Below are 27,069 nucleotides of genomic sequence, written 5' to 3' on the forward strand. Positions count from 1 at the left end.
ACACATGTTCAAAGAGAAGCAAAGCTTCATTAGACCTCCACATTCTTAATTGCTCAGAAAAGTTTATTATTAGTTAGCTGGGTTTTTTCTTGAGGTATTCATTGCAAGCTTATTACTTTTCTTCCATCTATTTTGACTGCTATTGTCAGCTCTTACTCCTCCTTGAAATAAGAAAGAAGCTCATTTGAGACACTAATGCAATGTTGTCGTATGGCATTTATTGACAAGAAAGTGATTCAGATTCTAGAAAATTTAATTGCTGTTTCTTGGCTTTTCTTAGGCAATTACTTTGTCTTTAAAGTATTCATTTAATGGGAAATCTGCTTACCTACCTGCTTTGTAAGTTGTCACATTCTCTGGCCAGATGAGAATTCTAGATAAGAGTCTCCTTGCAGTATCTGTTGCCACAGATATAAGGAGTTATTTCATCATTCCTATTCAGTCATATCAAATGAGTTTCTCCACTTGTGTGCAGCTTTAGTTGTCTCATAATTCACTCAGCTTTGGACCATGTAGTTCGCTGGGATGTGATGTCTTTACTAAACCCTCTAATGCAGCATTTAATGTCTAGTAGGTACAGTTGTTAAGAAAGTCTATCAAGTGATTAAAATTTCCATTCTAGGGAAGTATTTGGGTTTGGATGTTACTTTTCTCTTCAAGGTCAAGTGAATTCTGTCTGATTCAGTTTGAAAGCAGTCTTACTTTTAGTTCATTTACTTGATCTATGATGCTTTCTTCTTTGCTACATAGTGAAGAATCTTTGAAATGTCTTTCTGCTACATGCACTAAAACAGAGTCTTACTTTCGAGACTGCATCCAGGAATGCAGTCATGAAAGAGGTTTCCACCATGGTACATTTTGTTTCTGAAAAGTTGTGTTAAATAAATGGTAAAGGTCATTGTCACTTTAAAAAAATAATGTTAAAAAAGACAGTTACTGATGAAGAAAAGAAGTGGCAGGCAATGCCAGCTTCCGTACCTAACGGAGCATTTGATTTACATGAGTAAATTGAATTATAAACAAACTTGTGTTCTTTTGAAATGACATAATTGAAATAAATTTCTATTAAGAGTTGATGTTGGTGGCATCACTGGCCTCTGCACATAATTATATATATTAGTTTTCCAAAGGTTCTAGTATGTATGCTTTAAATTTCTTATGTCTACTGGAGCCAAATCTTGAAATTTCTTTGCTTTTGACACAAAATGCCACCTATGTCTAAAACACAGCTCATGCTTAATGGTAAAACAGATGTTTAGTTTTTGGTACTGCGGGTCAAAAGCCCTGTTCAACCACATATTTATAGAGCTCTAAAGACATAGCTTTTGATAACATCCAGTGCTGCTGAGCATTGCTGCCTGTCGTGTTGGAAAAAGAAGTAACATCCAAATTCCATGAGCTTTGTCTACCTAAGCATATTCAGCTCTTTGAATCCATTCTCCTCTTCAAAAGGTAGCTCCATACCAAGCTATTAACTCTTCCCATATTTGGAATCACACTTCATCCTGCAGTTGACATAATTGTTGTAAGCTAGATTGTTCTAATTTCCAAACAATTGACAAGTTGCATGAAATGTGGCAACAACTCATCATTTCAGATTAACGTACAAGTAATTTGCCATTTGTGTCCCATAGTCTACTTTGCTTGCTTGGCTTTTGATCAGTTGAGAATGTTTTGCAATTTTATATCAAGAGCATTTAGAGATTCTCGGTTATTCATCTGATGCCAGATAACAATGGACTTTAGAAAGAAATATGAGAGTGCATAAACACTGTGCAGAAATAATGAATATAAAGTAGATAAGAAACTTCCATTATCTGTCTCGTAATGCAGGAGCATTTCACATTCAAGAGGATGTGAAATTAAAGTAGCAAATTCAAAACTATTTGGAGGAAATATTTTCTCATAGAATTGACATTTCCCACATGCTGCTAGGAGGATATGTGATTAAGACCCAGAACTTCTTAAAATTGAAGTATGTAATGCACTTCTGCCTGCTGCCCCCTACTCTGTGCTGCTGTTGAGGGTACATGGCTTGTCCTGGTGGAGTCCTGAACTGTGCTCATGAGCAGCCTTTGTGGAGCTGAGCTGCAGTTGTGTTCTTGTGTCTCAGTCTGTGACTCTGTCACCCAAACATCCAATGCTTGGATTCTCATATTCAAGGTAAAATCTGTTCAGGGATGGAAATGAATGTGTACTATGTTGAACAATATTTCTTGCTTCAGGATCCTTAGGAACATTGATCTGTCGTGACATTTGAAGTCCATTCTGCTGAACTACTGTATAGGGCCTAAAAGCTTGATTGTACTGAATTTCATGTTAGGAATTTAGGTTTTCAGAGCAGCTGAGGACATGTATTTAACAGAGAAACTTTAGGACCTTTCTTCTTAATTAACTGCATTGCAGGGGTAGATGGTTGCAGTAACAGGTGACTTACAAACTTTGATGTTTTAAGTGGGCTTTTAAAAAATTGTTCAGTGGGACATTTCATAGCCATTGCCATCCCTCGTTTTGCTATACTGTTTGAGAGGAGAAAATAATTCCATGATTTTTTTGCTTAGACTTGAGGCACTTTGCTCTGATACTCTTTTTGATGGTTTTGTGCTTTAAGTTTGCCAAAGAGCTAATTTTTCTTCTCATAACATAAAGTTGATCTTTAGCCTGCAGATTATTAAATCTGATTATTAAAGCTGGCAATTCACAAGAGTGGAATTTTGCTTTTGGCTCAGAGGATAACAAGATATCTTAACTTTTCAGTAACTCTTATATGTTCTTGGTGTTTGTCTAATTTGCTTTCTGGATTTAATTTCCATGGAAAGATGAAACTCATAGTGTTTCTAAATGATAACCCTTTGAAGTGAAATTTGTGTCATACTGACCAGTTCTAGGAATTCTCTCTTTTTGTGGCTACAAATTCACTGGTTTTACAAAATCAGTGCAGTTTGTGTCCACTTTTGAAGGACAAGAGTGAAGTCCTGTGTTCAGTAGTTGTCTTCATTCCAAATGCACTGAGGAAAGACTTAAAGGGAAACAAAATGTTAGTGACGTGCATCTGGCTGTGGGAGATTGTACTGCAGTGCTAACAAAGATACCTACCTAGTTTCTGTGTACAGAGCATTTAATTTTTTTTTTTTACTTCAATTGACAGTTGCTTGCCTCTGGTCTCCCAAAGTCTTTGCATTCAGCAGATAAAGTTTATTTTTCATTATGAAGTATTAAGTAGTTTAAATTAATGCTGCAAATATTCTAGTTGCTACTTAGAAGGAAAGAGAAAACAAAAACTAAAAGTCCTCCTTTGTCTTTTCCCTTGATCTTAGACAATGGCCAGAGACATTTATTGTGTTCGTTATCTTGTTTTCCTTTCCACATCCAGATCAAGATACAGACTTTATTTTTATTTAAAGGTTCAGAATGATGTTTGTAGCTGGTGAGCACTGTGATGTGGACACGCTAGAATGGGCAAAAAGAGTCTTCAAGGTACCTGTCTTGGACCACTGGTGGCAAACTGGTGAGTGGTTTAAAATACCCTTTGTAAAATACAGTGATGAGAGTATTTTCAGACTTGTTTCCTGAGTCTGAAGGTAAAATTGTTTTTTCTTGCAAGGAACATGTAAATACATGTCAAAAAAAAAAATATTCAAGCAGAAAGAATGTTTTTTGGAGGTGGTCTGAAAAGTGACTTCAGGGTATTTTTAGAAAAATGTGACATTTGTAAAAGCTATATAAAAAAAGATGGTATTTTCTGGTACCCATGTTTAAAAAAAGAATTTTGTATCAGTATTTTTCCAGGTGTGTTTTATGTTGTTTGCATGTGTGATGGTTGTGTGACAGAATGTTTACTATTTAAGGCTTAAACCTAAGTTTTTTGCATATATAATTTGTGTAATTAAAAACAAACAATCTGCTGTATAGAGTAGACTCCTTGGTCTTTAATACTGTTCTGTATGGATGTCATCCACCTTCTAGTGATTATTTTAGAATGTTTCCTATTTGTTTCAGTGCAATGAAGGAATCAGAGTACCAATCTATGGGTAACTTTGCAAAAATCATAGTTGAATCCTGGATTAAGACTTGATCAAATGTATCTCCTTATAACTGTGAATTCATATGTCTTTAAATTTCACTATTAGAAGCTTAAGTTTGGATTTTGCTTCTTACACCATTGCTGATTAAATGGTGGAAATGTATTACAAAAGCTCCTGCCTGCCTGCCTGCCTTCTTTGCTCCCTTCCAAGAAATACCTCTTGTGTTTTCTGTGGATCATTGATTTAAGATGTGTGGTCTCTTTCTCTATAAAGAAAAACCTTCTGAGGTTCTCTCATGATAGATTAAATAGAAGCTATAGACGATTAGAGAGAAAGTGAGAAACTGTTATTTCGTCTATATATTATGCAATTAAATAAGTTAAGGATGCTTAAAATGCATTTTTTAATTAAAAAAAAACCCAAACCACAATCTTAGATAAATACTGAAAAAATTCTGAAAGATAGTAGTGTCATTTTTTATTTAAACTGGGTTTAATCTGCTGATTAGCTGATTAAAGGCAAAAGACGTCTGATCAAGGCAAAAGACGTCTGTTTCGTTCAGTTCGCTATGCTCCTAACATCTGTAGGCAGGCTTGAATGAGAAATTAACTGAAAAGGGCTAAAAGAGCAAATGTCTTTGATAAATCACTGAACTGTCAATAATCAATGTTACTGTATGTAATTTTGCATGTGTTTTTATCTGTCTGTGCAGATATAAAGATATATATTACATATAAAATTGCTATAGCTTTTGCATATGTTTAGTGCAAAATTTTCATGTTATAGTGTTCTTTCAGATGTATCTCAAGTATATAGATATCAATGAGAGATTTTAACCATATGGATATAATAGCACTTACACCGTGTAGAGGTGAGACTGTGTTTTAGACATTTTTCAAAGAAGACCAGGACTCAGCTCAGACTACAGTGTGTTTCTTGATTTGTATATTCAGGGCGTGCTCTTAAATTAAATTGTACCATGACTTAGTGAACTAAGGCCCTTTCAAATACATTGTTTGAGAGCATTTAATAATTTGATTAGAGTGAAGACCCAAGTGATTTGTGTGGAAATGTGAGCTGTTGAATGAAAATGAGGCTTTCAGTCTGAAAGAAAAAATGTACTAATTCAGTTCCTGTCAAAGAACTGAATTTCAAGGGATAAGGAAGCAAGAATCACAGAGTCATTAGGTTAATGAGGACCTCTTGAGCTCATTTAATTCAGTTCCCCTTCTCAGGCAGAGTCAGAGAGAGTGTTGCCCGAGATCATGTCCAGTTTTGAGTATCTCCATGGATGGGGATTCTCTGGCCAGCCTGGGCCAGTGTTTGACTGCCCTTACAGTAAACGCATATTTTTTGGGCTCAGATGGATTTTTTGGGCTATCCTGGTTTTAGTTCGTGCCTATTGCCTCTTGTTCTGTTAGTGGGCATCACTGAGAAGTCTGGCTAAAAGTTCTTCAGTGTGTGTAAATACTGGATGCCTCCCAAGAAGGCCTACAGGGGTGCCTTCTGTGAGAAGCTATCAGAAGCTTCCTTCATGTCTGGCAGAGTCAATCCCTGACATCTCCAAAGATGTATGTGCTGCTAGTCATGCTTGGGCCAATTAGAAATGGTGGTAACATGGTAATATGTGATAACATATTCAAAAATGAGGGGAAAAAAAAGTTATTGTGTAGCTGTAATTGCAGCCAGAGAAGAGCGGTGTGAGAACATGTGAGAGAAACAACTCTGCAGGCACCAAAGTCAGTGCAGAAGGAGGGGGAGGAGCATTCCAGATGCTGGAGTTGGGATTCCTCTGCAGCCCATGGTGCAACCCATGGTGAAGCAGCTGCCCCCTGCAAGCCATGGAGGTCCACAGGAGGCAGAGATCCACCTGCAGCCCATGAAGGAGACCCACACCATAGCAAGTGGATGCCTGAGAGGAAGTTTTGATCCTGTGGGAGGCCAGTGCTGGATCAGGCTCCTGCTAGGGATCTGTAGATCCATGTAAAGGGGAGCCAATGCTGGAGCAGGTTTCCTGGCAGGACCTGCTGCTTGTACTCTTTCCTTGTCTTAAACTGTGGAGAATTGAACACAAGACTCCAGATGTGGCCTCACTAGGGCTGAGCTGAGGGAGAAGATCACCTTGCTCAACCTTCTGGTCACATCCTTCCCTATGCACCCCAGGGTGTCACTGGCCCTCCTGGCCATAAGGGCACTGCAGGCTCATGGTCACCTTGTCATCCACCAGGACTCCCGGGTCCTGGAGCACAGCAGTCATTGCTGCAGGTGAAAGCAGACTTCCCTTCTGCTCTTCACTCACCTCTGCTTTAACAGAATACAAAATAAATGCCAGTAATTGTGGAGAAACAAGCAGTTCTGTCATGTTCATCCTTATCTGTCACTTGTCAAAATGTTGAAAGTGGATATCTGTGCTGGAAAGCCATTTCAACCAAACACTATTGGATTTCAGTACATGAGGTTAAGGGTGTATGTACTGAATATGAAATATTTTACAGAATAGATAACTGGCTGTTTAATTTGTTAGAAATAGGCAAGGTTAGTGACTGATGACAGAATAAGGACACACAGATTCAGAAATAACAATTTTTTGAACTATCTCCAAAATAAAAAATGGCATGCTAAAAGCACAATAAAAAAACCCTAATCACTTCTGTCAGGAGGAAGTTGAAATTATTATCTGTGTTATGTAGAACTAATAAGTTTTTAAAATGCATTTTTTATAACAAATGAATTATCTTTTTTTTGCCATTTAATTGTAGCTGACGTTGTAAATTGCTGTTTTGTTGTACCTCAGATTGAAAGTTTCTGACTTACTTCTACATATGAAAATGCTTTTGACCTTTTACTAGTCTGACAAATTGGTACTTATTCCCAAAGCTGATATTTATCTGCATTCTTCCAAAACAAGAGCATTGCAAAACTCTGAGAAATTCTGACATTTAATTTTGCCTGAAAACTGTATATCTTACTTAGGCAGTTATGTTGGCTCTTTGAGCTGAGGCTAAAGCAGAAGATGGAGGAGGAGGAGAAGTATCTGGGTAAATAGTGTTTCTTGCATAATGGGGTAATTTCTATTCCTTTGTTAATGACTGAGAAAGGTAAGGAAAAGAGTTTTGTAGAGATGAGAAGTGACTGAGTCATCATTTGGAGATGGAAATGAGTATGGGGGAAACAAAAGGCTGACAAAAGTATTATAAAATAGGAGTGTTAACCACTTCCTTCTTCAGGTTTAATAAGATGTCTTCAAAGCACTTGCCCCCTTTGCCATATATATAACTAGAAATAAATCAGTGTGGAAAAAGAAATTTTTTGGATTTGTTTAATTTGTTATTGAAAGATTTGGGTTAGGGTTAGGTGGTGTGTATTTGAAATCACTGTGAATTGAAACAGTACTTTGAAACAGAAGAAAGCTTTCTTTAAGGGACTTCAAAGCAGCTACACCTGGAAAAGCTGATTGCTTAAAACTGATTTGTGTCAGTATGTCTTCATCAATAACACTCATTTTAAATGTTAATATTTGTGTTACAAGTCTCGTAAGCACATCTTAGAAACTGTGAAATATAAGTCACAGGATCAGTGAGTGGCAAGGAAGATTTCAGGCAGTAAGGACTGGGAAGAACTTGGTGTTTTCTTTTGAGATATGACAGTGGATGAAAGAATGTTATTTTCTGATCCTCTGATCCTATGCTCAACTGTACCTGGAGAGAGGAGAGTTTTGTTTGGGTTGGTGCAGGTGTTAAGTTTTTGCTTATTTATACAAATTGACACTTGCACTTCAATAGCAATTTTCATCTTCAAAGTCGTTGTGCAAACTCAAGAAATTAATACTTTTGACATCCCTGTGAAGTAAGTACAGTTATTCCAGTCTTGCAGACATTAAATAGAGAAAGAAGAGTATCCTGCCCCAAGATATCCCAAAAGTGTTAAATTCCGTGTAAAAAAAAAAAAAGATTTTTCTTTTTTTTTTTTTTTCAGAGAGATACATTTTCTGGTCTTATTTACATATATTTTGTGATTTTTTTTCTGAATGGGAAGTGGAATGCACATTTTGGACCTTGCTTTCTCTCTCTCTGTGTAGTTATGTTTTAAGGCAATGATACAGTTGCTCTGTTTTAGTATTGCAGGTAACTAAATTACAGAGCCTTGCCAAATTTGTTTGAAGCAGCCTACACAGTGTTTGCACAGTTGTATCTGCTGTGTGACTACCCTCATTCTGAGGGAGGGGCCTCAATAGACAAAGAAATGTGAGTTTGGCTTACTTTGATTTTGGAGCTAGCTTTGAGTTCTAGAAAAAAAAAGGAAACTGCCAGGAGGTTGAGCTGTGGAAGCAGAAGGCTCTGAAAGTTTGTGTTAAACATCTTCAGCTGCTTTCATGTTAGCTAAAAAATGAAACTCTGTCATATCACTTTTGGCATTTTGAGAAAATGGTAAGTCGGATTTCCATTTCTTCATAATCAGTATAGGATATAAAGAGGTTTTTGTCTCTTGATGTTTTTAAATAAAAACATTTTGAGACTCTGCCTTTGAGGATGTATAGGAAAATTCAGATGAAACAGAAATGAAGCTGAAAATTCAGTGATAAAATATGACTTGCATAAAATCTCAGTCAAGAGATGTGTTTCCATAGAACTTTAGTTGAGTACTATGGAAATGAAAATTACAGAGTGTGCAAGTGTAGTAGGTTCAAATTGGAATAATCTACTATTTCCTGAGTATGGGCTCACTTGCAGGCAAAACTATGAAATGATTGTGTACATTTTGTGTTTTCATTGAAATAGGCTGCCTTATCCAGTAAGGAGTTGGTGTCTGTAGCAGGCATTAGGACAAAACTGAATGGTGCTTGATACATTATGGCTGCTGGCAAAGATTATATTGCACATTGTATTACAGTGCACATCGTATTGGATATTCTGAGACAGTGTGATAAAATTTTCTGGTAGGAATTCTCCAAGTTCTGTAAGATAATTAATAATGTACTCCATAATTTTTAAAATTATTCTTTTTCTTTATCTGTGTCTTACCTCTAAAACATGCAAATGGTATGTTAGTAGTATTTTTATTAGGACATTCTGCTGTTGCGTAATTATATGTAGTGGTTTAATGATGGTTATACAGAACTTTTATGAGGACTGGTACAAATATGTTATTGAATTCAGTGTAAAAAATATGAATCATGGATAAGTGTACTCAGATGAATATATTTCAGTGGACTACTTCTGAGGCAATCAAAGAGTTTATTAATGTGATCTTCAAGCAGCATGATGTAGTCCCCAGACTTCAGTTTCCATTGTGTTGCCTTGGCAACATTGTGCACAATCTCCCTCTTATGAGTATCTGGAAAGATGGATTTTGCAACTAAATTGTTAGCTAACCTTTTCATGTTTGCACTAAAGAACTGCTCTTTAAATGAATTACCTTGTCAAGGTAGACCTCCATCTCTCTTTTGTCAACTGGATTCCACATTTTGTTCTTCAGTTACCTTCCACTTTGCCCCATTCAAAACTGCAAATCAGTCCAGTGATTTTGTTCAATGTCATGAAATTCTCAGACCCAAAGCCAGTGGGTAAGGTAAACTAAAGAAAGGATGGCTGTTTAATTTGCAATAAATAGTCAATTCTTGACATTATTTTTGAGTGACAGAAATTAGGTTCTGGAGATACAGGGACCAGGAATCTGGAGTTGAAATAAAACAGATGAAACAAATTTATTCCAAAGTCCAGCACCTGGTTTCGGTTATCAGGTGCCTCAGTGTAGACACAACTACTTTCATGCTTTTTCAAGATGTGTGCATGCTGCATCCTGTCAAGACTCAGATCATATCTTTTTAGTGAAAGCTGATAACCTGCAAACACTTATAGAGAAGTGGGAATTACTTGCAGAAACTTTTGCTGATTCTGCAGCCCTGATTTACTGTCCCCTGATCATTATTTACTGAATAACTGAATTTATAACAGGCATTTGTGACATTTTCATGTCTCCCCCTGGAGACTTGCATTCTGTCCTTTAAGGGTATGAAAGATACAGATTGTTTAAGCCATTGTTTGCTGTTTAGTAATTGCATTTGGACTGTGTATCATTAGTAGCAGTATGTCATCATTCCTTCCATGTCATCTTAGGACAGCCTATTCAAACAGGTTTTTGGTTGCCCTTATTGAAGGAGAGAGAGGAAAAGGGTTTTTTAGTGGCCATGGGCATTGCCAAGGCAGAGACTGACCTTTCAGTTCTGTGTGGTTTTCTCATCCTCGGACATCAAAGAATGTATGTCTGGATTACATACATATTCTCTAGGGTGTTTTTGGTTTGAATGAATCATTGCAGTTTCATGTTCAGTGCTGTTCACTGTCTCACATTTCACAAAGTGTCTTTCCGCCAAAAATGTTTTTCATTTGAGGGTTGTTTCCACGGCTTTCAGTTGTCCAGTGCATTTTGGGAAATGTACCCAGATGCTGGGCCTGGAGTGTTGTGGGTTAAAAAAAAAAAAAAAAAAAATTATTTATGGAATTTATTGCAATTTGAACATGGTTAAGTCAGTAAATGTACTATGTCCTTCTAGTGAAAGAAAAAAAAACAAACATGCATCTCTGTACCTCACATTACTGTGAAGGTTCTCTTTTCCTCATGGCTATACTCTGTTTTTTCCCCACTGGTCAGCTCCTCCTCTGTGTCGATACAAATTCATTATTAGCTGTGCCACTGCTAGTCTGCCTCATTTGTGCTGACATTTTCTAATTTAGAATTGATAAAAAGTGTGTGTTAAGCTTTTCTGTTCCCATTTGACTTCAGTTTCTCAGTGCTTATTAATCTTAATCTTTTCTGATTGTCTTTCCACATGCAGTCAGGGACAGAATTAATATGGATGAAGTATAAATGTTTTCCTCCTTAGAATTTCATTGATATCATTTAGGTGATTGAAAATAAAGGAACTGTAAAGCAGTCTTAAGTTATGAAGATGAGCCATGGGCAATATTTAGTGTGCACTGAATATTTGGGTTCCATTTAGGCAAATGAAGAAGATGAGAGGACACGTTTAGGAATGGATATGTTAAAATAGAATAGTGCAGTCTCATCTCTCTGAAGGAGATGAGCTGTGACAGTGCCTCCAGTTTGTATGAGTGTGAAGATGTTACAGCTTGTTGATCTCTTTCTGTCACATGGCAGCTGCTTTTTTATGTTGCTCAAAGTGAGGGTAGAAAGAGAGTGCATCTAAGATATTAGATCCTGATAAAGATACTTGAAATTACTTTGCACAGTAGTAATTTTACTGTCTTTTCCATCTTGCAGTATTACTATGCGTGCAATGTATTAAGATTCCTCAAAACAATTGACCAGTAAACAGTTACCACTGAAATGTGTAATTACTTTTTTAATTTTTCATTTATCTCTTAGTATTTCATCATATATCAGTTATGATGTCACAGAAAATAATTTGAAATTTATTTTGTCTGAAAATATAATTCAATGCATTGCCTGACTTAATGCATTTTTAAACATGTCATCTTACATCTTCCAAATACAACTAAAAAGCTTTCTATTCTCTAGTCTTGGCTGTCACTTTGCTATAGGCAATTTATAAGATGTACGTTATAAGAGCATATATGATATTTGGAGGGAAAGGACCCTGGTGTACTTACAAAATGAATACATAAACTTTTAGTGCTTCATTACTGGCTTGACAGTTAGTGATAACCAGCTATTTTCTGCTTTGGTTTTAATATTTGTCATGGCCCACAAACCCTTAACTAAGCTAGTTGAACCTTCCTTGCAGTTATATTTTATATATTTATTTTGGAGATTTCATTTAAATGTGCTTTGAAATCTTCAGATACCTTGTGTATTTGTATAATACCAACCCCCACAGTTTGTAAGTATATTCTGTGATTGGATAATTGTGAAAGTGAGCCTTGGATGAATTTTAATGGATTTGGGCATTGATTTTGTTTTCAAATAAATGAATTCAATACAAGAATAGAACTGTTATAGAAGTATTTGGTCTTCATAAGTGTAATATGTATTCATGGTAATAGATGCATTATGACTCCAAATGCCTTAAAGCATTTAGAAAATGTAAAAAAAAATTGCTGGTTTCTCTTCTGACCTTCAATTCTAAGAAAAAGCATGGAAATGCAGGCACTTTCAGAAAATACATTACTTTATAAACAAAATGGAGTTGTTTATATTTGTTTTATAAACAAAATGTTTTGAGAAATGGAACTTCAGATTTTCAAAACTTTTAGCTTATTTTGTCACCTTTTTTCCTCATAAATCCATGAATCTTAGTCATACTTTAAAAAATTATTGCTTCATTTTCTATTTATATCTCTTTTCCGTGTTTTTTGAGTGAAGTTTCTACTTTACAGTTTGTACTTTGCAGTTTCTGAGTAGAGAAGTTAGGCTGTTAAGAAGAGCTTTTTTAAGGTTCTGTGTACAATTTAACCAAGTGAGAAAGGTTGAATTTAATTTTATTTGGGTGTGAAGAATAGGTGAAAAACACTGTTGTTTTTCTATGTTACAGTTAACTTCTAGAGGTTTTATGTTCTGTTTTATAAAGTGCTAGTGGGATGAAAAAACATATTTTGAAGCCACTTCAGGGTAACAAATTCTTCTGATCTTCTGCCAAATGAATGTAACCTAAATTGTAAGCAGCCTGATGGACTAAAGGTCATGCTTTAGATGTGAGAGTCTCTCTAAGACTTTCATGCTCTAATGTTATTTAACTGAAATTCTTTCCAGTTGTTTACTGCAAATTCTTTACCCTAGCTTTATTTAAGTTGTAAGGAGTTGAAAATCTCCTTGTAAGACAAGTGTGAAAATCTTGATTATAAATCACTAAACTTGTGTAGCTCACCTTAAAGCTGATGCTTCTGGAGGTTTTTGCTGAGGTAGACCCTTGCCTCCTCACTTACCATATTTTGTTGTTGTCTATGCACATGATATTTACTGTGTTGATGTTGCATGTGCTTAATTCACAAGAGGAGTGATTAAGAATTCAGTCAGATGGAGAAAAAATACATTATAATTACAGTGAGTGTTTAAGAATTTTTCTGCTGCATGTCATAGTCCTCAAAAGCAAGGAGTGAAATGAAATACCAAACAATGCATGAAAAAGATTTTGAAGTTTTGCTACTAGCCAGCAAAAGCTTTTATCATTTAGGATCACAGACTGTCTTTAATCTAATCTAGTGGTGTATTATGTGTAAACTGGATTTAATTTCATACTTCTTTCTGACACCTGATAAAATTGAATCAGGGTATCCTTCAAAATTTACAGTTCTTCAGATTCTTCAGTCCTTGCTGTCTTTTTGTAGCTCCTCTCACTTTTTTATAATATGCTGTAGTACCATGCTAAATATATTGCTAAATAGAATTTCAGTAAATGTAAGCTCTTTCATTAAATTTTACTTAATTTGAGAAGCTTAAATAAAATGAAGAGGAAATTAGTAAAATGGATGGGGAGGTTCAGAGTGTAATTATCTTAGCTCTGAAAATAATTTTCACTAGCTTTTACTCTTAGAATGTGGTAAAAATCATGGCATAGCAATATATACTAACAATGTGGGTGCAGCAGTACTGTGGATTTTTGTGTCAGCATCACACGTCACATTGTATTGGGATTATCCAAACTGTCCATATCTGTACTTTGGGTGCTCTGGGATAATCGTGGCCAGGTGTCATCTCCTTATTTTAGTGTTGATGGATAATTGGCATCATCAAAGTTTGTACTTGGATCCCCAGCATCAGCCATGTGTGCTTAGTCTTTTCACACATTAATAATATAGTCGGTCGTTCACCATCCTGATGTAGATCTCTTCCAGGGAAGCAGTGAAGAGATCAGCCTGGCAAATTTATACAAAATACTTCTGAGGCCTTGCTGAAGACCTGAGCTGTACTGTACAGAGGCTAAGCAATTATCAGAAGTTTTCTTCCAACATCAGTTAGCGTAAGACTGAGCTGGTGTTTTGGCTACCAACCTGCAGCATGACTATCTAGGCACAATTTGTCAGGGTTAACAGTGCTAAATCCAAGCTGTGAGTGAGGCTACTTACTGCTGCTGCAGTTAGAGACTTAGAAGCTTGCTTGGCTTTTAGCGATAAAGGACTGATGGAAACTGACTTCTTTGCTCTGCACAGTTGTGTGCTGAAGGATGAAGGAAATGAGATCTGTGTGAATACTTGATGATCTGGCCCCTGAATCTTCAGGACACTGCCAGTGCATACTATTTCTGCAATATGTTAGATTCAGTTTTATTTTGAGGAAGCAGCGTGGTATACTGTGATGCAGATTTTGAGTCCTGTAATTCATCTGGTACTGTGGTTTTCTGTTCCAGAATGCCCAATAGTTGTTGCCTTACTAGAATGCATTTTGCTGTAACTTTATTGAATTCTTCATTCATCCCTTCTGGCATAATGAAAATGACCACTGTGTGGAGGGAGCATATGGAAGGAGTCTCTTCAGAGGTACATTCTTGTGGTGTGAGTGGATTTGTAATGAGTTGCTGCCTAAGCTTTCCTGCTTCATGGACTCTCCTTTCCATTTTATCAGTGCAGTCTGCTGCTGTAGTAATTCCTTTCATTCCCCACAAAAAAAGTGACAGCCTTGCCAGAAGAAACAGCATCAAAACAGCATAGCCGCAGTGAGAATTTTGTGTATTATATTTATTGCATTTATTAATATGTTAATGTATGACAGTTGCTCCTTTTTCTTCTTTCCTTCTCCTGCTACATAACAACTCCCTATCTCTTTTGTATGCTTTTAGTGTCTCTCCATTGCATTCTAAGAAATTGAAAGCAGACAGTTTTATATTACCAACTTAGCACAGCCCAAGCTCAAATATTCATTTCAAAAATGCAATGTGTTTTGCCTGAGTATTTCCTACCAAAAAAGCTAATATTTCAGCAGCATGGCAGTCTACTGTGTTGAGGAATATGAGATACAGTCTAGAAATTATAATGTATCAGGAATGTAAGTGGCACAGATTTTCATCTTGAAAGTCCTGAGTTATTTCAAAACTGTTTATTTTGATTGAACTTGACTGTTGACTGTGAATGAGAAAGAGAGTTTTGAGCACAAAACCTACTAGCTGTTGTTTTGCATAATTTGGCAGAACACAGCTTCTGCAAATCAGTCACATGGGTACCTGGAAGCTTTCTGATTAATAAAGTCACAGACTACCCTAGCTACTCATAGGAGAGTGCACTTTTTGCTTCTGGATCAGCAGCACCTTCTTTGGCATAAGAATTGTTTGCCAAGGTGCAAATGCAAAAATGTTCGTGTGTCATACTACTCATTAGCTGTTCAATTTATACTGGATATTTCAATAATATTGAAATAGCTTTATAATAGTATCACTCACCTACTGGTAGAGTGGGACAAAACAAAGAAGGTCACATCTGTGATTACTGAGGACTATTTTTTTACATTACCCTTATCCTGAAAAGAAGAAGCATAAGGAGGGAGTTGGGGCACTTGAACAGCCTTGATTTTAAGGCCATGTCTCAGTATCAGTAACTCTGTCTTTTCTGTCTCAATGAAGTGCTTTTCATTATTCTCAGAGGTATGCCATATTGTTTTCATTATAATTCAGAGGAGACGTTGAACACCTTTATGAGACTAGTTGTGAAGCATTGTTCCCCCAGTATAAAACATTGCTCTTCTAAATAGCTGTTTGATTGTCACATCTTAAGGTGTTATGCAGAAAGGAAATTGGTTTTATGATCTGGTTGTCCCTGAAAAGCCTTCCACAGCTGGAGGACGACTTGGTAGCTTACTGAGTGGACAGTTAATGTGCAGATATTTGCAAACGAGTAAGACAGACCTACTGTTCTGTTCCTTGCATTAAAAATATGGAAGTTCCAAAAGTTTTCAGCATTGAAAATCTGGGTAGGTGCTGTGCATTAATTTCAGAGAGTCTTCAGCTGTAAACAATTGAGTGTCAGGTAAGGGATGTCAGTTCCTATGTGCAGAAACCTGATGTAAGGGATAGGTGGAATACAATGTACACTTGACAAGTGATATCCTTCTTCAGACTGTTACTGTTTCAACTTTTCAGACCTGAATCTTCTAACCTGCGCGTAGATCCTGAATTGAATTGTAAAGAAACCAACCTTAATTGAAACCAGAGATTCATAAGCAACTTTATTTATTGGAAATCTATAATAAAGGGCCACACAGTATTTGTATTACACATAATTGTTAAGGAAAATATCTCTTTTAAATAACACTTAAAATCCTGTGTTCTTCTGGGCAGTGATTCTTTTCAGGAGGATTTGAATTTAATTCCCCTTTCAACTCAGACTGTTTTCTTGGTGGTAGAAAAAACTGTCCTAGAAAGAGGCTGTTTTTTCCTAATAAGTTTGGGAAATTGATATTTCAGTCCAGCATCCTCTTTGAAAGATAAATGTTGATTTCCCAAGAAATGTACAGCACAAAGCTTCATGCTGTCCTTTGACAGTACTCCTTTGTGATTCTATATTGAAAGGGAATCTTTAGCATTCAGGAATGGTTAATCTAACCTAAAGAGCGGATGCTTTTGGGATTCCCTCTCTGAATTTTTATCTGATCCAAGTATCAAAAACCTCGTATTTTTTTCCATGTATATAAAAAGTCTTATTGCCCTGTGGGAAGTGAATGTGTGGCTTAGAGATTAGAGCACTGGATAAATATGAAAATTATATATCCATTGATAATTGAAAAGACAATAGAAGAAAGAGCAACAGTTTAAAAAACCTTTTCACAAAGTTTTATAATTTGTGATTCTCCAGAATAAATGGACTTTCATTCAGGCTTAGTCACTGTTGTCCAAAAAGCAGGTAAACAACCAGACAAGTTAGTACAATGAAGCTTCCTTTCAAGTTTCTGTTGATTTCATTAGCAGTGTACTAGAGAGTCAGGCAAACCCAAACTAATTTTCAGTAATTCTTCCACTCCCTTTAGTGTCTTTGGATTCAGGCTCTTGATGAGAAATGCTTGTCAATTCCCAGTCCACACCAATGTTACTGGTATACATAAGGCTAACAGTGGTACTGTGTTCCCTGTCTCTCAGTAGCAAGCCTAATTCCTATGTTTTGCTGATGGGAGACTGTTGTTCTTGTGTCGCTGTCAAGGCAGTCACGACACAAAGTAGAGACCACAAGCAGTCTCAGATGGCAACCCTTTATTATTGAACATGGCTGACTTTTTATACACTTTCTAATCATTTATGCTTCTTCTTCCTTAACTGTTGGCTAGAATAAATCAACGTAACACCATTGATGAAAAGTTACAGGGACTTCAACTAACTTTTTAAAAATACCTCGTCTAGCTACCTTATCTTTCTTCAATTCCTTTCTTCTCCCCATCTCCTTATTTACAGCCTTGGAGAGAGCTCCTTATCAGTTTCTTCTTGCTTCTTCTCGCTCCTTTAGCTAACAAGCCCACTGTTAGCCCTTTCCACATTCTTGCCTGATCTGCTGTAGTATTTTTTGTAGCTCTTGCTGTGCAGTATGTAAAGCAGCATGTACATCATGCTTCCACTTCTTCTCCTAACACAGTCAAAAAGGAAACTCTCCATTCTACTGTCTTTTCCAATTCACTGTTCCTTCTGTTCCAAGTAAAAGAGGAAAATTCTTCAATATAAATACTGTGCAGAAAATAGAGCTCCAAAAGTGTTGAATACATTTTGTTTTTCTACAACTTCTCAGTGTGATCACTGATGGGGTATGGTAGGTCATTTTGATATTGTGTCACCACTGAAACTGTAGCCTGGGTGTTCTGTGTGTTAGAAGAAAAGATTCCCCCACCACTGTGCAGGGAATTTGCACGAAGTAGAGGATGGAATGGGGAAGGTTAGGAAACAACAAAGCAAACTTTTTAGCCTGTCTTTATTAGTGCAGAGGGTTGATAATTTTTATTCTGTGCCCCACAGTTGTATTTAGGCCCTAGTTCAGCTGTGCTGTAAATGCTAAGCTTTCAGCTACTTACTAACACCTACTGTAAAAGCACTACAAGAGTCTGTAAGTTTGTTTTTTTGTTTTTGCTTCTATAAGCACTTGAATAGTCACATAACTTCTGAAGTGGAAGATGAATACTATGGAGGTTGAAAAAATTCACAGCAAAAATTACTTTAATTTCCTGGTGCAAGCATACTGGAAATAGGTTTGAACATACTGATTAGATATACATATACATCTACAGCTGGAGACAAACCTGCTTTGTTTGCTATGTGGCATGGACTATGAATTTCAGGCCAAGTGACCTGAGACATCATCAGAATGATATAGTCATGCTTTTAAAGTAAAGTCTCATCCTGTGTTCCTGCTAATATCTAAAACCACCTGCACTTTGTTTTCTGTGGCTCAGAGTTAGAGCAGCATTTCAAAGTAATTTCTGTAGGTTGTTTCCTTTGAGGGGAAGAGTGAAGAGCAACTGGGATTTTTTCAGTTTTAGACTCTCTTTTATATGACTTGATAATGTTTATTCTTCTTCTATGATAACAGCTCTGGTAGTGTAAAAATGTTGTGTGAAAAGAGAGGAAGGTAGGGAGGGAAGGATTTCTAGCTGCTTAACTATGGGGATGATTAGGAAGGTGTCAGCATTACTGGAAAGCATTGATGACAACTTTCTGACACAAGCAGTGGAGGATCCCATGAGGAGTGGTGTGCTCCTCAGCCTTATGCTAACAAACAGGTAATGAATGCCTTGTTGAAGGTGTGAAGGTTGAGGGTAGCCTTGGATGTAATGACTGTTGTGGAATTCAGTAGTGGGCAATAAGGAAATAGGACAGTAAGACTGTAATCATCTACTTCAGGAGATCTAACTTTAACCTTAAAAGGTCTTCTTGAAAGAATCCTGTGGGAACAGATCCTGCAGTGAAGAAGAGGGTTCCAAGGGAGCTGATTGATATTCGAGGATTACTTCCTCCATACTCAAGAATGATGCATCCTGATGAGTGAGAAATCAGGCAAAGGGGAAAGAGATCTGTGTAGATGAATTAAGAACTCTTGTCATTACTTAAGTGTGACCAGGAAATACACAGGAGATGGAAGCAGGATCAGGCCACTTAGAATGAATATAGAGAGGAAGGTTGTCAGAGTAAGGAGAAATGAGACAGGAAAGTTAAACAAAGACAAGTGCTGGATTCTGCACCTGTGATGGGGCAACCCTCAGTCTACAGGCTGGGGAATAAGAGGCTGGAAAACTGTGCCATGGGAAGAGATCTGGGGGTCCTGATCATGGCAAGTTGAGCATGAGTCAGCAGTGCCCTGGCAGCCAGGAGGGCCACCCGAGTCCTGGGGGACATCAGGCATGGCATCACCAGCCAGGCAAGGGAGGGGATTGTCCTGCTCTGCTCTGCACTGGGGCAGTCTCACATCGAGTGCTGGGAACAGTTTTGGATGCCATAATATAAAAATGATTAAGCTATTGGAAAGGGTCCCAAAAAGGGCTACAAAGATGGTGAATGGCCTTGAGGGGAAGCCGTATGAGGAGCAGCTGAGGTCACTTGGTCTGTTCAGCCTGGAGGTGACTGAGGTGAGACATCACTGTGGCCTTCAATTTCCTCACGAGAGGAAGTGTAGGGGCAGGTACCAATCTCTTCCCTCTTGTGACCAGTGACAGAATTCAAGGGAATGGCATGAAGCTGAACCAAGGGAGGTTTAGATTGGATATTAGAAGGCTCTTCACCCAGAGGGTGGTTGGGTACTGGAACAGGCTCCCCAGGGCAGTGGTCACAGCACCAAGCATGACAGAGTTCAAGAAGTGTCTGGACAATGCTCTCAGGCACATGGTGTGATTCCTGGGAGTGTTCTGGGCAGGACCAGGAGTTGGACTTCAGTGATATCTGGGAGTCCCTTTCTATGATTCTGTGAATTCTAAATCTTCCATTGTTTGTCTAGGAATTTAAAAAAAAATTGATGTGCTGAGCATCATAAAACTTAGAACTGGTAAATACTGAATGGAACTAAACCCAGCTTTAACTGACAGTATGTGTGTTCTCTTAATAGAATCTGGTTCTGCAATTACGGCTTCCTGCATTGGTTTGGGGAACTCTACAACACCTCCACCCGGACAGGCGGGAAAACCAGTGCCAGGATATAATGGTAAGACTGTGCTAAAAATGTTACTAGGAAAGAACATTGCTTATATTCCTGAGTAAGTGCTCCTTTATAGTCATGTCTTGTAGTAAAAGAAAATTACGGTCTTACTAAGATATTTTCCTCCTTCCTGCTTTCTTGTGTGTTGTAGAATGTGATTGTGAATAAAAAATTCAGAGTAATCGTCAAGAAAATTGATCAGCTACTTCTGCCTTTATTATATGAAAAGGCTAGCACATACTTTGACGCATTATGTCTCTATGCTTCTACATGCTCTACTGCACTTCTACACAACTTGAGAGGGTTGTTAAGCAAACTGTCTTTCAGTATCTGTGGAGCATTTTTATTTCTAGCCAGGAGAAATGGTAGGCTATGGACCAGCACAAAAAGAATGAGAACTCATCGTCAGGAAGGTATTTGCATGTAGGGGTGCAGCTACAGCATTAAGAATGCAGAAGTATTTTAATACCTGGGAACCCTGATTTTAACACATTTTTAAAGAGTTACTTGAAATCTGAAAAATAATTACATTAAAGATCAAGTGGTCTTCAGAAAAAAATCTCACATTATTGGTCAAAAAGATCTAAGCTGTTATTTACCTTTATACATGTAAGTGGTGGTGAGCATTAAAAATCCTCAAATATTTTTAACAGCTCTTGGTTTTGACACTTACAGTTATGGCATGAAGATGAGCAATAGCTTAAAAACAACATTGAAACAAAGCCATGAAGTTTCTCCAGAGTTCTGATAAGTAGGAAAGGATGAAAGAATGTAATTGCATCATACATGTTATCACATGATAGTCGGGACTAGGAAGAAATATGAGTAACAAGAAGATAAAAATTTCTGATGAATATTTTGGAACATTGGGACTAGTGTGAGTAAAGATTTTCTTCAAAGAGAATGATGGAAATGTCTTTAGCAAACCATATAAAGGAAACAAAAAAATGAGCACTGAAATTCACTAAAGATTTATGGAATAATTTTACTTCTTTCAGTCTTTGACCAAATATGTCCTGTAATGCAGTTATTCAAAAACTAGTGATTTTTTAAAAATTATTTTGGCTGCTGTCTTGCTGTCATCCACTTCTCTTTGGTGTTGTTTTCCTGCTGTTACTGTACTTATTAGAGGAGATCCTTATGCCAATTAGAAGATACTGTGGTTTTAGTTTATATATGCAACTCTAAATGGCTGGTAAAGACATGCTGCATTATAAAGGAAGTTGCAAGATCCACTTTTTTTTTTTTTTTAACATGTACAAATTCTTTCCTATTATGTATTGCTAAAAAGAAAGTGATTTTTTGCTGATTTTTAGGGAGAAAGGGAATAAAAGTTACGATATCAAAGTATAGTGGCACAAATTGCATTTAAAAGTGAGTCAAGATAAAATATTAATTTCTAGGTCTGTTGCCTTTAATCACACATTATACTGTGGTTTTCCCTTGATCTACTTGAACCTTTGCAGTAATTGCAGTGCATTTTCAGACTGAAGCAGGTCCCACATTTTGAAGAAACAAGTCAGTTCTTCAGTAATTCAGGAGTGAGCAGCATAGTATCTCACTTCTCCAAATTCTTCTGCATTGAAATATGTAGCTTGCAAGGAGAAGATTAAATACTGGGATTGGTGCCTTGATGAAACAGTTACAGTATTTAGATTACATTAGATTTTAATCTAAACTGATTAGATTTTACTTAGTGTCATAAAAATAGGAGAGAAAACACTGACAGCTACACCAGCGGGTCTGTGTAAAACTGGCCTTGTGTACTTGCTTGTGTCTGTGTGTGGAGCCATTGCTTCTAGCCGGCTCTTCTGTTACTTTAAAATTACCATCACCTTTGAAGGAGTAGCTTCAGCCAGAAGGAGTAAATTACAGATGGTGCTCTTTGAAGAGATAGGATATGATATTACTCATATATGTTTTAGCAGAGCTTTAGTCAGAAATCTGTCATTTACTTTTCCCCATTTCCTCTGGAACTTTGTAATAGAGGATGTAAGATTATTTGTAGAGATTTAGATACAGCTGAACATTGCTTTCATTGCTTGGGCAGGCTTCAAAAAGCTTGTAATTCTTATCAGGCCAGTCTGTAAGACTCTTCCCTCCCTGTTTTTCTATGGTTTAGTTGCTTCACCTTATGTAATTTTGTTATCATAGGCCAAGGTGGTATCTGTCATTCCTTTCTTATGCCCACACCTTGAGATGGAATGGATGGTTGTAGTAGCTTCATTTCCCAGATAACTACCCAAAAGAGGCTATTTCAGATGATTTCCTCAGGAAATGATGCTTTCACTGAGGGTGGTGGACCCCTGTCATCCAGGGAAAAGGCTTCATTTGGGAAGTCTGGATTCTGTCCTGTATTTTGAGCATTACCCTACTGTGCAACTTTGGGTACTTCAAGAGTTTCTTGATCTCTTTATGCTAGACTACAATGAGCCTTGTTAGCTGAAGAATATTTTTCTGAGACTTCTGAAAGCCTTTGAAAACCAGATTTACTTATTTACTGCTAATAGTATTTCACGTGAACTGGGTCGGACTTCAGTCATCTTGGTTGTTATTTCTTGCTCATGTCACACATTTTTTATTCATATTTGTCATGTATCTTAATGGTTCTTTGCTGTGTAGAAGTTTAGATTTTCCAGTATGAAGGCTTCTTTTACTTTTTAGTTCTGTGTTTTTCCCTTTTCGGACTTCGTGCTATTTCTGCTTCCAAAGGACAAGTATTATTTAAGACTTTTTTTACTTAAGGCTGAATGTTAATAAAGTCATGAGATTATCCAGTTTGGCACTCACAAATTACTTAATTCTTTCTGTTGCTTGGTGTATTGCCGTTCTGAAGTGTGACATAGGTTGATATCCATAAAGACATTTACCTTCTCCTAAAAATATACTACTAAACTTGAATTTCCTTCCTATATTATTTTTTTACAGTCATGATTCTGGATGAAAATAAGAAACCAGTGAAGGCAAAGACTTTGGGAAATATTGTGGTAAAGTAAGAAAAATAAATATCATACAGTTAAAAGAAACTTCCTACATGGGTTGTTTGTCTTTTGACTAAAGTTAATAATTGAAGTAATGAGAATTGAAAAGCATGTCTGTCTATCTCTGATACTGATAGCAAACTCCCTGAATGTTTTATGTTCATTAATGTTGAAAAATTGCAGACGAAGTTGTGTGAATGAATGAGTTTTTCTTAGACTACAGCAAAGTTTACCATTTTCTAAATTATCAGAGTGTTGGCACAGAATGATGCCTTCCTCTTTTAATGTATGGGCAAGATACTGAATAATTCCCTTCATTATTTTATCTTTCCATTTAGTGAAATAGTACAGCAATACAGATTGTCATGCTTCAGCTTACAGGTGTGATGCTGCCTCTTCTTTCATGCTCTCCTAATCCCAACTGATGCACCTTCTTAGAGGGAGACCATGTATTTTCAGTTCTCTGTAAAAAAAAAAAAAATAGCAAGATGTTCCTGTGTGTGCTTTGCATGAAAGAGTGTTCATTTGTACCAGTACTTGGACAAAATACATGCAGGAAAGGACTCCAGGAAAAAAAAAGAAAAAAACCCTGCTCTGCATCATGTAGGTGGTTTTTATTACCATTTACCAGGCTCCTGACAGATGAGTTCCATAAACTCTAATATTCTTTTTGAAAGTACACCTTTCTAAGGCACATTTCCTTACATAAAAAAAGCCTCTGTTTAGATCACCCTGTGAACATCAGTTACATTTATCTTTCCTGCTGCCTTCTCACTGTTGCCAGGATCTTTCCTTACTCCTGTAGCATTCTATGGGCTAGTGCTCTTTACAGCCCTTGCCAGCTCTGTATTTTGGATGTTTTACAGGCTTTCAGGCAAATGGCATTTTCCTCAAACAGTTTTTTTTCCTTTGTGAGAGACACCTGCTTTGTGGTGAATGTGGTATCTGTACCCACCTTTTTTTTCAGTCACAGAAAATAACTTCAGCTCTGAACACTTCTAACTGTGAGCAAATACAAGTCCCAAAGGAAATGTATTCATCCATTTCTTCTGTGGTAGATTTTTGGAGAGTTGTGGTAGCTCAGAGTCTTCACTGCTTGCTTAGACGAGCGAAAGGAAATGCGAATATTAGTATTAACATTCAGTGAACTGAAAATCTGTCAAAAGCTGAAGCATTGGGATGGATGAAGCATTCAACAATTCTGTTGAATTGTTAGCACAGTTAGCTGAGGGTTGCAGTTGGCTGGGGCACACGAGCTGGGGGTGAGAGACAGGAGCTGCCGCGCTGGAGCTGCAGACGTGCAGCGCCAACAGTGTGGGTGGGCTGGCGCACTGCTTGTGTGGGAGGTGGAGCTGCCGAGGTGGGGAGGCTTTTCACTCAGCTGTACAGCCAGTCTTATGTAACTAGACCCTGTGGAGACTAAAGCAGTCTCACATGAACTTACTGTACTGTGTGATGCAGACGTGTTTTCAGGATGAAGTCTATACCCTGCCTCGTTCTCAGCATCTTCAGCTGAGCCACCAGGACACAGATGTATAGGTTTAACTCCCCCGAGTCAGCAGACTCATATTTAGGTGTAGTTTTCTTGAGGCACATATAAGACTATGCATTCACTCCATTGTTGAGTATGTACATTCGTACCAAGCACAAGTACTTAAAATTGCTCCAACCTTTGGTTTGAAACTTTGGTTCGCAGTATCAGTAACCCAGCTCAGGGTGGAAAACTGTCTTTCAATGCTCTCACCTCTGTAGTGCCTGAAGCCATAATAAAACATGGGATTGTAATCAATTGAGACAGAAAAGGTATTTTGTAAGAAAATTGATCCTAGCTGCTTAGATATTCAGATTAGTTATTGTTATTCATTATATTATTCATGCCTAGTTATTCAACTAGGATGGAATAAATCCCCTTCCAGTACCTGCAGGAGTGACACAGTTGGCTTAGGGTAGGTACTTAGCCTTATCTAGCAAAAGAGGAGTGGAATGAACTCCATCTTTAGCAACTCTGCCAAACAAGACTAACTAAAGACAGACTAACAGGTAATGTTGGAATATGTGTACATATGTTTTTGAGTTTTACTATCTTTAAGTGCCTGTCAGAAGTGATATTGCCGTATTAAAAGATTCTGTTTAGGGTTAATGTCTACCTCTTCTAGCCAGAATTTATCTTCCCTAATGTTGCCCCACTGTAGATGTTTTCTCAAGGGATTACAAATGTGTTAATATATTGATTAGTTGTTGTTTCATTTGTTTTATCTTGCTCAGCATGACTTTTGCTGCAATCAAATGAATTGAAAATGAAGAGGGAGGGTTTTTTGTTTGTTTTTGTTTTTTATTTGCAGCGTATCACTCAAGAAAGTGTAATCCCACAGGGATACTATTATTTTATCATGTCTGTGTTTATTGTATTGTTTATTTTATTTTTTTATTAAAGCAAGGTTTCATGAAATCCTCCTTCAAAGAAGGCATTTCTCTCTTCAGCAGTCTTCTACATGTACAGACCCTTTAAAGTAGGGAGATGATCCTTGTTACTAACAGTGTTTGTTTGTCAGCCCAGAGCATGTTCCCCTGCAGCTGGAGGAAAATGGGGGACTCAGGATAGTTCTGACTATTATTCTGTCATACAGCCTAGTAAAATATGAAAAAAACACAGGGATTTGCTTCACCTGTAGCATAAGTGAGTTGAGAAATATTCTTAAGTATTTGTTGGAGAGGAGAGTGGCCATGCGCTGCTTACAACGACAGCTGTGCAGAAGGGGTAAACTGCAGCTCTTAGTTGTTTTTATCCCAGACTAACTCCTGGTAAAGACTATTTCAGGCTGCTTGAGGCCTGCAGTTTTCCTAAGTACAGTATTTAAAATACCTATGCTTTAAATTTTAATTTAATCCTGCAGGAGTCAAATACTCTAGAAAGGTAGTTCTTACATCTAATTTCTCCAACTTGCTGCCCCAAGTATGTTCTTTTCTTTACTTTTCTGCCAACTGATATCTGTTCTGTTTGTTTGTTTGTTTTTTCCCATATAACCATCATCTTTGTCCTTTGAATGAATTATTCTTGGATAAAAACACTCATAGATACTAGTTACCTGGACAATGCAATAATATTTCTGATTTCACAAGTGTTTCAGGATAAAATAAAGGGAAAATAAAGGTAACTGCAGATTATGAAGGTGGGCTTGTATGAATTGTTTTTAAATTTGTATGTATTTTTTTCTGAGCTAGAATTTTTGGACATGAAAGATTCTGAGAATTTATTCTGAAGTGAAAATGATAGCCGCAGTGACTTCCATTTCCATTAGCAAGACCAGTCTGGTTTAGTGACACATTTCTGCTTGCATTGCTGTGGCCTGCCTGTAATTAATGCACACTTGAAAATATACTTGTGTATACTTGTATGCATATATGTAATTTTGATTAGCCATAAGAATTTTCTAGGTTATCTGTTGTTATAAGGAACATTAGCAAAGAGAAATCCCTTGTAAATTCCAGTTTTTCGTCTTACACATTGAAAATATCACAAACTGATTATGTTTATTTTTTTGAAGCAGTTCAGCACTGTCTCATTAGCTAGCATTATTCTTTATATTTACATACAACAGGACTACATTTGCCTTGTGCTCATTTTTTCCAGAGGAAAAAATTCCAGTAGATTTGCTGCTAGACCCTAGTTACACTTCTTCTACTGTGTATATAGTTGATTTTGTACCATGATAGTGGAGTTTTGCAGGGTAAGTATTTACAAGTTTGCTTTAGTGATCTCCACTGCATGGAATCACATAAATATGTTCCATATTCAACAGGAGTTGGGACAATGTATTTACATCATACAGTGATACTGAAATGCTTTAGTTGCATTGGCTTAATTGTGTTTAAGAAAAGTGGCTGTGTGAAAGGCTCTGTAAACTACTAATGTTGTGGAACTTTTTTTGTTTTTGTGGATTTGCAATTAGTGAAGGAAGAGGAAGAAAAATCAAAATGTTCTAAAAGAGTTAGAAT

The 27,069-nt window shown here is 37.0% G+C and overlaps 1 protein-coding gene across 1 annotated transcript in view; it reads left to right on the top strand.

Moving 5' to 3' along the window:
- Positions 1 to 27,069, top strand: part of ACSS3 (acyl-CoA synthetase short chain family member 3) — a 65,994-nt gene that overhangs the window by 26,296 nt on the left and 12,629 nt on the right. Inside the window, exons 10-12 of the mRNA XM_041465522.1 lie at positions 3,405 to 3,508; positions 20,003 to 20,098; positions 23,021 to 23,084. Of these exons, the coding sequence (XP_041321456.1) occupies positions 3,405 to 3,508; positions 20,003 to 20,098; positions 23,021 to 23,084 (264 nt within the window). The remainder of the gene's footprint in view (positions 1 to 3,404; positions 3,509 to 20,002; positions 20,099 to 23,020; positions 23,085 to 27,069) is intronic.

This window comes from Pyrgilauda ruficollis, unplaced genomic scaffold, assembly GCF_017590135.1.
Source record: "Pyrgilauda ruficollis isolate IOZ18807 unplaced genomic scaffold, ASM1759013v1 scaffold19, whole genome shotgun sequence".
Taxonomy (NCBI): domain Eukaryota; kingdom Metazoa; phylum Chordata; class Aves; order Passeriformes; family Passeridae; genus Pyrgilauda; species Pyrgilauda ruficollis.